A 10793-nucleotide genomic window follows, 5' to 3' on the forward strand; every position below is an offset into this window, starting at 1 on the left:
ACTGGACAGGAGGGGGTATGATGTTCAAAAACCCCCTCCTTGAAGTGTAGATTCCAGCATCAAAGGGGCAGTACACTCAAGTCCACAGAGGTACAATCCAAAGCTTTAATATAACAGGCAACGCGTTTCAGTGCTTAGCATCTTTTTCAAGCCAACATAAAATAACACATACATATGATCACATTTATATTAAAACAAGTAATACAACACGTTTCATCCTGGATAGCGCCATCTTCTCTGTTAAGAGAAGCCCTCCTTATGCCCTGCAGCTCTCCCGATACCCCAGGGATTGGATATGTGTGGACGAGAAGTTGGAGATTTAACCTTGTGGCGCATTCCTACTGTGTTTCCTACGAATCTAGAAAAGTGTATTAAAATGAGTGAGCAGTAATGTATATATTATTGATATAAGCTGCAAAACTTGATGTATAAAAATTAGAGATGAGCGAGCACCAAAATGCTCGGGTGCTCGTTACTCGGGACGAAATTACCGCGATGCTCGAGGGTTCGTTTCGAGTAACGAACCCCATTGAAGTCAATGGGCGACTCGAGCATTTTTGTATATCGCCGATGCTCGCTAAGGTTTCAATTTGTAAAAATCGGGGCAATTCAAGAAAGTGATGGGAACGACACAGCAACGGATAGGGCAGGCGAGGGGCTACATGTTGGGCTGCATCTCAAGTTCCCAGGTCCCACTATTAAGCCACAATAGCGGCAAGAGTGGCCCCCCCCCCCCCAACAACTTTTACTTCTGAAAAGCCCTCATTAGCAATGCATACCTTAGCTAAGCACCACACTACCTCCAACAAAGCACAATCACTGCCTGCATGACACTCCGCTGCCACTTCTCCTGGGTTACATGCTGCCCAACCCCCCCCCCCCCCCGCACGACGCAGTGTCCACAGCGCACACCAAAGTGTCCCTGCGCAGCCTTCAGCTGCACTCATGCCACACCACCCTCATGTCTATTTATAAGTGCGTCTGCCAGAGGAACCGCAGGCACACACTGCAGAGGGTTGGCACAGCTAGGCAGTGACCCTCTTTAAAAGGGGCGGGGCGATAGCCCACAATGCTGTACAGAAGCAATGAGAAATATAATCCTGTGCTACCGCCATCAGGAGCTGCACACGTGGGCATAGCAATGGGGAACCTATGTGCCACACACTATTCATTCTGTCAAGGTGTCTGCATGCCTCAGTCAGACCGCGGTTTTTTATAAATAGTCACAGGCAGGTACAACTCCGCAATGGGAATTCCGTGTGCACCCACAGCATGGGTGGCTCCCTGGAACCAACCGGCTGTACATTAATGTATCCCATTGCAGTGCCCATCACAGCTGAGGTAACGTCCGATTAAATGCAGGTGGGCTTCGGCCCACACTGCATGCCCCAGTCAGACTGGGGTTCTTTAGAAGTGGACACATGTAGTTACAACTCCGTGTGGACCAACAGCATGGGTGGGTGCCAGGAAGCCACTGGCGGTACATAAATATATCCCATTGCATTGCCCAGCACAGCTGAGGTAATGTCATGTTTAATGCAAGTGGGCTTCGGCCCACACTGCATGCCCCAGTCAGACTGGGGTTCTTTAAAAGTGGACACATGCAGTTACAACTCCGTGTGGACCCACGGCATGGGTGGGTGCCAGGAAGCCACCGGCGGTACATAAATATATCCCATTCCATTGCCCATGACAGCTGAGGTAATGTCATGTTTAATGCAAGTGGACTTCGGCCCACACTGCATGCCCCAGTCAGACTGGGGTTCTTTAGAAATGGACACATGCAGTTACAACTCCGTGTGGACCGACAGCATGGGTGGGTGCCAGGAAGCCACAGGCGGTACATAAATATATCCCATTGCATTGCCCATCACAGCTGAGGTAATGTCATGTTTAATGCAAGTGGGCTTCGGCCCACACTGCATGCCCCAGTCAGACTGGGGTTCTTTAGAAGTGGACACATGCAATTACAACTCCGTGTGGACCTGCAGCATGGGTGGGTGCCAGGAAGCCACCGGCGGTACATAAATATATCCCATTGCATTGCCCATCACAGCTGAGGTAATGTCATGTTTAATGCAAGTGGGCTTCGGCCCACACTGCATGCCCCAGTCAGACTGGGGCTCTTTAGAAGTGGACACATGTAGTTACAACTCCGTGTGGGCCCACGGCATGGGTGGCTCCCTGGAACCCACCGGCGGTACATAAATATATCCCATTGCAGTGCCCAACACAGCTGATGTAACGTCAGCTGTAATGCAGGTGGGCAAAAAATTAATTGGATTACACTGTAGCCGAGGGCCCCAAAAAATTGGTGTACCAACAGTACTAATGTACCTCAGAAAAATTGCCCATGCCCAACCAAGAGGGCAGGTGAAACCCATTAATCGTTTTGGTTAATGTGGCTTAATTGGTAACTAGGCCTGGAGGCAGCCCAGTTAAAATAAAAATTGGTTCAGGTGCAAGTTTCAACGCTTTAATGAGCATTGAAACGTATAAAAATTGTTTAGAAAAATTATATGACTGAGCCGTGTGGGCCTAAGAAAAATTGCCCGTTCGGCGTGATTATGTGAGGTTTCATGAGGAGGAGCAGGAGGAGGAGGAGGAATATTATACACAGATTGATGAAGCAAAAATGTCCTCGTGTTTGATGGTAATAGAGAACGATGCTTCCATCCACGGGTGCAGCCTACGTATTGCTTAGGTATCGCTGCTGTCCGCTGGTGAAGAAGAGAAGTCTGGGGAAATCCAGGCTTTGTTCATCTTGATGAGTGTAAGCCTGTCGGCACTGTCGGTTGACAGGCGGGTACGCTTAACCGTGATGATTCCCCCAGCCGCACTAAACACCCTCTCTGACAAGACGCTAGCCGCAGGACAAGCAAGCACCTCCAGGGCATACAGCGAGAGTTCAGGCCACGTGTCCAGCTTCGACACCCAGTAGTTGTAGGGGGCAGAGGCGTCACCGAGGACGGTCGTGCGATCGGCTACGTATTCCCTCACCATCCTTTTACAGTGCTCCCGCCAACTCAGCCTTGCCTGGGGAGCGGTGACACAGTCTTGCTGGGGAGCCATAAAGCTGGCAAAGGCCTTGGAGAATGTTCCCCTGCCTGCGCTGTACATGCTGCCTGATCTCTGTGCCTCCCCTGCTACCTGGCCCTCGGAACTGCGCCTTCTGCCACTAGCGCTGTCGGATGGGAAGTTTACCATCAGTTTGTCCACCAGCGCCCTGTGGTATAGCATCATTCTCGAACCCCTTTCCTCTTCGGGAATGAGAGTGGAAAGGTTCTCCTTATACCGTGGGTCGAGCAGCGTGTACACCCAGTAATCCGTAGTGGCCAGAATGCGTGTAACGCGATGGTCACGAGAAAGGCATCCTAACATGAAGTCAGCCATGTGTGCCAGGGTACCTGTACGCAACACATGGCTGTCCTCACTAGGAAGATCACTTTCAGGATCCTCCTCCTCCTCCTCCTCCTCAGGCCATACACGCTGAAAGGATGACAGGCAAGCAGCATGTGTACCCTCAGCAGTGGGCCAAGCTGTCTCTTCCCCCTCCTCCTCATGCTCCTCCCCCTCCTCCTCCTCCTCAACGCGCTGAGATATAGACATGAGGGTGCTCTGACTATCCAGCGACATACTGTCTTCCCACGCCTCCGTTTCCGAGTGCAAAGCATCTGTCTTTACAGGGAACTTCTTAAGAGGCATAGCAGAGGAATGGTGACGCTAATGATTGCAGCATCCCCGCTCACCATCTGGGTAGACTCCTCAAAGTTCCCAAGGACCTGGCAGATGTCTGCCAACCAGGCCCACTCTTCTGTAAAGAATTGAGGAGGCTGACTCCCACTACGCCGCCCATGTTGGAGTTGATATTCCACTATAGCTCTACGCTGCTCATAGAGCCTGGCCAACATGTGGAGCGTAGAGTTCCACCTTGTGGGCACGTCGCACAGCAGTCGGTGCACTGGCAGATTAAACCGATGTTGCAGTGTCCGCAGGGTGGCAGCGTCCGTCTTGGAGTTGCGGAAATGTGCGCTGACCTGGCGCACCTTTCCGAGCAGGTATGACAAGTGTGGGTAGCTTTTCAGAAAGCACTGAACCACCAAATTAAAGACATGGGCCAGGCATGGCACGTGCGTGAGGCTGCCGAGCTGCAGAGCCGCCACCAGGTTACGGCCATTGTCACACATGACCATGCCCGGTTGGAGGCTCAGCGGCGCAAGCCAGCGGTTGGTCTGCTCTGTCAGACCCTGCAGCAGTTCGTGGGCCGTGTGCCTCTTCTCTCCTAAGCTGAGTAGTTTCAGCACGGCCTGCTGACGCTTGCCCACCGCTGTGCTGCCACGCCGCGCGACACCGACTGCTGGCGACGTGCTGCTGACACATCTTGATTGCGAGACAGAGGTTGCGTTGGAGGAGGAGGAGGAGGGTGGTTTAGTGGAGGAAGCATACACCGCCGCAGATACCAGCACCGAGCTGGGGCCCGCAATTCTGGGGGTGGGTAGGACGTGAGCGGTCCCAGGCTCTGACTCGGTCCCAGCCTCCACTAAATTCACCCAATGTGCCGTCAGGGAGATATAGTGGCCCTGCCCGCCTGTGCTTGTCCACGTGTCCGTTGTTAAGTGGACCTTGGCAGTAACCGCGTTGGTGAGGGCGCGTACAATGTTGCAGGAGACGTGGTTGTGCAAGGCTGGGACGGCACATCGGGAAAAGTAGTGGCAACTAGGAAGCGAGTAGCGCAGGGCCGCCGCCATCATCCTTTTGAAAGCCTCCGTTTCCACAAGCCTATACGGCAGCATCTCTAGGCTGATAAATTTGGCAATGTGCACGTTTAACGCTTGAGCGTGCGGGTGCGTGGCGGCGTACTTGCGCTTGCGCTCAACAGTGGCGCTAGCGACGTCTGGACGCTGCGCTGAGAGACATTGCTGGATGGGGCCGAGGACAGCGGAGGTGAGGGTGTGGGTGCAGGCCAGGAGACGGTAGTGCCTGTGTCCTCAGAGGGGGGTTGGATCTCAGTGGCAGGTTGGGGCACAGGGGGAGAGGCAGTGGTGCAAACCGGAGGCGGTGAACGGCCTTCGTCCCACCTTGTGGGGTGCTTGGCCGTCATATGCCTGCGCATGCTGGTGGTGGTGGCTCCTCAGCTGATCTTGGCGCGACAAAGGTTGCATACCACTGTTCGTCGGTCGTCAGGCGTCTCTGTGAAAAACTGCCACACCGTAGAGCACCTTGACCTCTGCAGGGTGGCATGGCGCGAGGGGGCGCTTTGGGAAACAGTTGGTGGATTATTCGGTCTGGCCCTGCCTCTACCCTTGGCCACCGCACGGGCTCGGCCTGTGCCCACACCCTGACTTGGGCCTCCGCGTCCTCGCCCGCGTCCACGTCCCCTAGGTCTACCCCTACCCCTCAGCATGGTGTATTACCAGTAGTGCAGAAACAGAACGCTGTAATTAAATGTGCCGCTTATTGGCCTGTGGTTGGAGGCTGACTTCGCTTACCGAACGCACAGCAGAGCCAGGAAATAATTTTGCGCAAGCCTGCTGTAACACTTAGCTAGCTGCGTATGAATTAGGAGGACAACTACACCCAGCACAGACCCAGTACACTGAGGACAGTCACAGGCAGCCTCCACACTACTGCACACAGTTAGATGTGGCCCTAACCCCGTTGGGGTTCTTGAACCCTAAAATACTCCTAACACTCTCCCTATAGCAGCTCCGGCACCAACAGCACTTTCCCTCCTCTATGTCAGAATAAATCTGTGGCGAGCCGCGGGAGGGGCCGATTTTTATACTCGGGTGACACCTGATCTCGCCAGCCACTCACTGCAGGGGGGTGGTATAGGGCTTGAACGTCGCAGGGGGAAGTTGTAATGCCTTCCCTGTCTTTCTATTGGCCAGAAAAGCGCGCTAACGTCTCAGAGATGAAAGTGAAAGTAACTTGAACATCGCATGGTACTCGTCACGAGTAACGAGCATCTCGAACACGCTAATACTCGAACGAGTATCAAGCTCGGACGAGTACGTTCGCTCATCTCTAATAAAAATGCTTCCTGAAGTGAAAAAAAACTGTATAACATTTTCAGACTGGGCCTACACTGTGACAGAACATTGTGACAAATTGCAGAAAATCATGGATGTGATGCTGCTCCAATTACTACCTATGTGCCTTATAGACATCTCTAAAAATTCTACCATGTACTCTATTTCTAATTGTCCACAATTTTTATACAGACATAGCTGAGAGAGTTGTGTTAAAACATTATATTTGTGATGTACAATTTGCAGTTCTTTCCAAAATGCTGTAGTTTCTACCATACTAGTTTCTCTGAAACTTAGAAGGAACGTGCACTTCTGTCTCCATGTTGTATTTTACTTAGGCACCCTTACATCCACATTATAAAAAGGGCTTAAAGCAATTCTGCAAATCATGACTTGTTGTCTCAAAGCTTGCTTTGGAATAAGTGTATCATTGCTAATTTGATGTCTTTGTTTCGCAAGCTATAAATCAGTGGATTTAACATAGGTAGTACAACCGTATAAAGCACAGTTGCCATATTTGCATTATCTCCAGAGGATGGAGAGTTTGGACGAAGATACACATAAAGAACTGTACTATAAAATAATGTCACTGCTATGATATGGGAGGCACATGTAGAATATGCCTTTTGTCTTGCATTTGGAGTTATTATTTTTAGAATAGTTATAAAAATGGACACGTACGACCCAAGAATCACCACAATGGAAGGCACTGTAACAGAAGATGAAAAAATGAATAAAACCATTTCATTTATTGTAGTGTCTGTACAAGAGATACTTAATAATGGAGGGAAATCACAAACAAAATGGTGGAGGACATTGGATGCACAAAAAGAAAGATGGAAGGTGGAGCACGTCTCGATTAGAGAATGAAGAAATCCAGTGCTATAAGCTCCGAGCATCAAAACCAGACATATCTTGTGCTGCATTATCAGGTTATAGTTTAGTGGGCTACAGATTGCTACATAACGGTCATAAGCCATAACACCAAAAAGGATACATTCGGTACTTCCCAGAGCACAAAAAATGAAGAGTTGTACGGCACAGCCAACATAAGAAATAAATGTCTTACTGAAATACAGGCCTACAAGCATCTTTGGCGCAATATCTGAAGCATAAACAAGATCTACTACAGAGAGGTTGCTCAGGAAAAAGTACATTGGTGTATGGAACTTTACATTGTTGTAGACAAGATAAATGATCCCAAGGTTTCCCAAAATAGAAACAATGTAAATAATCAAAAACACAAAAAATAGACTTAGATTCTGGTAGGGTCTATCAGAAAAGCCAATAAGAACAAACTCAGTTACCACTGAATGGTTGTTGTCTTCAGTAATTCCCATCAAGAACTTTGCGATTTAATAATGCTAGAGAACATAATAATACAACACAGTGTTTGCTAAGAGTACATGTTTTAAGCAAACATTCAAAATGTTGCCCAAGCTAGTTTAGTCCTACCTTTATCAATGTTCAGAAAACAAAACATTCCTATGATCTTCAACTTACAGCTGGATTTTACCAGTATCTCTCCTTGGCTATGAAATTCCTTTCCTCGTGTCCTCTGTCTCTCTCCAGCCCTTCAATCACATTCTAAAAACATTTACAGACGATCCTACAACTGGCCCTATGGTTTTCCCTTCAACTCCTGCCATTGATTCAAACGTACTCATTCCCTCATTGTATCTACATTTTATTTCATGCAGATTCTATTGGTAGGATTGTACGACCTACAGTACTTCTATTTGTCTATCATTATGTCTGACTTGGTGGATCTAGTGATCACTACTCCATATTTACCCTTCATGACGCATTCTCTGACATACCTAATCCAAAGTCTAGACTTATTATGCCTATTCTGACAAAACATTTAGACTCTCACCTTGCTGTGATCAGCCGACTAAAGTGTATGAGGGGGCTCTGATTCTTCCCTGATAGCAGACTTTTGGATCTCAACATGCTTGATCTTTTGATCCCACAGGAGGCAAGCTGCTGTGATGGTGTTTAGCAGTTACATATAACCCTCCCCTCTTTAAAAATGCATACTTGATTTGAGGAGAGTTGAGAGGAATAGCTGTTGTCTGACAGGTATCTAAGGTATATGGGCACCTAAAAAGGTCTCGGTCAGCCCATCAGTTCAATATCATCTATATGTTTAACATTCCTACTCCTCTCTCTCCCTATTTACCTGTTGTTTCATCTTTCCTGTCTCTTCACATCTTGAAACTTTTAATTTTCCCTGAACCCTTCACTGCAGGCTTGCTGCTGTCTTATTTACTTTTACCACTTCTACCTTATATCTACAAATAATTTTCAATATTATTGCTCTATTGCATAGAAGACAACTTTAGGTGTTCTATCAGACAGTGTTTTTTTCTGAATTTTTAAATTCTTGTAAAAAAGCCATGAATTTCAAGCATTTTCTTATGAGCGTTTTGATGGCATTTTTTATTTTTAAACGTTTTAAAGATGTTTTTAATTCCATTTATCAAATCCAGTAATGAAGACTATGGGAACAATGCTTGAGCATTCTGCGTTTGCCAAAGAAAAAAATTCACTTCACTTTTGTTTAAACCAAAACCAATAATGAATTACAAAGGGAGGAGGCGTATTTAAGCAATACTTTAAACTTGCCTTCCTGTAGAATGCACTACTAAGTTGGGCTAAAAATGCATCAAAGCTGCACTATGTGAACAAGGTCTTGAAAAAATAAATCACTTAGAATGCCTTGCTTATATTTGGACCTGGATTAGCATTTGTGCAGTAATATTTGTAGAATACTGTATCCACCTACTGTATAGTAGAGACAACACATACCATAGTTGTGAACATCGTGTATAAGAATACCCACTGCCACTTGAAAATCTCCACCATGAAGCAAAGTAAATCAACATACTGTGATGCATGAAGACCAGTAATGTAAATGTTATTTGCTTTGGATGATTTATATTTATTCAGTTTTCCTACAAAAAATGAGAATAATTAATCCCCATAGAAAAAACATATTTCAAAGGTAGTTAAACATAATTGAACCCAGGGCCATTAATAATTATTGGAGCTGTTTATAGGTTTTATAGATTTGGGAGTCGATAGCAAAATGATGTCAAAGAATTTTTTTTAAAGTTGCATTTTATAAATATATTGCAGATCTTACAAACAGTTAAAAATGCCTATGTTCTACTCTAATCATACACTCTGACAAGATAGACACAAATGCAGATAATTTTAGTAAATATTGATGCAGAGTTTTTTCCACTGTATTATCTCGGTATGGAAATGGTGAGGGGCTTTACTAGACTTTAAAGAGGCCTGGGGCTAATCAGGACACATCAGAGCAGTGTAAGGGGTGGTAGTGAATGCAAACTGTTCTTGTCATAGAAATATGTACTATCTTAGTAATAATTTGCACCATCACAACACCCTTGTCACGTCCACCCAGGATGTGCTGGATCCGTAACCCGCAAATCTCGGACGGATGTGCACAAGCTGTGTAAAAACAATAACAAACCAAAATATGAGAATTATTTTCCTATCAAAAAAACCTCAGGATGGGGACCTGCCTAAACGCAGGCAATTCACCCTGACAAGGGTGCACCTGACCTCATAGCTTGGCCCTTAGTTAACCCTATGTGGGACATGGTAAATATAAGCAACACAACAGAAAAGAAAACACAAAGCAGGCAAGTCAAATCTACATTCCAGTAACAAGCTCTGACTGAGACCACAGTCAGAGCTAGACTGAAGAGTCAATGGAAATTCATTCCAGCATCAGCGAGACTAAACATCCATGACAAAAACCCACAGGTGTGCCTAGACATGTCTCACCTAATATCACACTCACCAGGGCCAGAAGATTGAGTACCACCTGCAAAACCTGCACCAGACTATCAGCATGGCAGTAATCCCATAACCACCGCAACAGTACCTCCCGTTTTAGAAGGAGCCCCAGGACCCTTTGGACCAGTTCGATTCAAATTCTGTTTGTGAAAGTTTTTCACAAGCCAATCCATATGTACATCAACAGCCAATACCCATGTCCTCTCCTCAGGGCCTTAACCACGCCAGTGTACTAAATACAGTAGGGATCTTCTAACTTGATCAGAGTCCGCTATGCGACTTATCTCAAATTGAATATCTCCATCCACTAGAACTAGAGCTGGTGGAGATAAACCATTTCCTGAATTAACAAACTTCTTTAAAAGTGATTTGTGAAACACATTAGTTCTTCTCATAGAACTAGGAATCTCCAAACAAAATGACACGGGATTAATTTTTTCAATGATTTTTAAAGGGATGATAAATCGTAGGCCTAACTTGAAGGGCTGCGGTTTGAGTTTTATGTTCTTAGTTGACAGCCACAACAAGTCTCTCACCAAGAAATTAGTCCACTCAGAATGCCTATTATCCACTACCCACTTGAAATTTTGAACTATCCTCTGAAGGTTCTTCTGAATAACCTCCCACACGGCCTTGATAATAGAGGAAAACTCATTCTCCTCTCTTACTTCTGACACCTTGGAAAAGGGACCAAAACATGAATAAAACCCATAATTACAAAAGAAAGGTGATGTCCCTGTACATTCCAACAATCAATTGTTAAGTGCAAATTCAGTCAAAGGCGAAAACCCAGACCATCCCTCCTGCTTCTCTGAGACATAATACCGCAAGTACTATTCCAGACTCTGGTTACATCTCTCAGTTTGTCCTTTAGTCTCTGGGTGATATGCCGAGAAAAAAACTGAATTTCCAACCAAGAGCAAACAAAAC

At 46.4% G+C, this 10793-nt stretch overlaps 1 protein-coding gene across 1 annotated transcript; it reads right to left on the reverse strand.

Annotated features, from left to right (window-relative positions):
* Positions 1 to 6433: 6433 nt before the first annotated feature.
* Positions 6434 to 7372, reverse strand: LOC136610094 (olfactory receptor 5AR1-like). The gene has a single exon (XM_066589359.1). The coding sequence runs from the start codon at positions 7370 to 7372 to the stop codon at positions 6434 to 6436; it is 939 nt and encodes a 312-aa protein (XP_066445456.1).
* Between the last annotated feature and the right edge of the window lie 3421 nt (positions 7373 to 10793).

This window comes from Eleutherodactylus coqui, chromosome 2, assembly GCF_035609145.1.
Source record: "Eleutherodactylus coqui strain aEleCoq1 chromosome 2, aEleCoq1.hap1, whole genome shotgun sequence".
Classification (NCBI taxonomy): domain Eukaryota; kingdom Metazoa; phylum Chordata; class Amphibia; order Anura; family Eleutherodactylidae; genus Eleutherodactylus; species Eleutherodactylus coqui.

What these genes read in the sequence shown, in the direction of transcription:
- LOC136610094 (XM_066589359.1), bottom strand. Translation starts at nt 7,372, where the DNA reads ATGGGAATTACTGAAGACAACAACCATTCAGTGGTAACTGAGTTTGTT.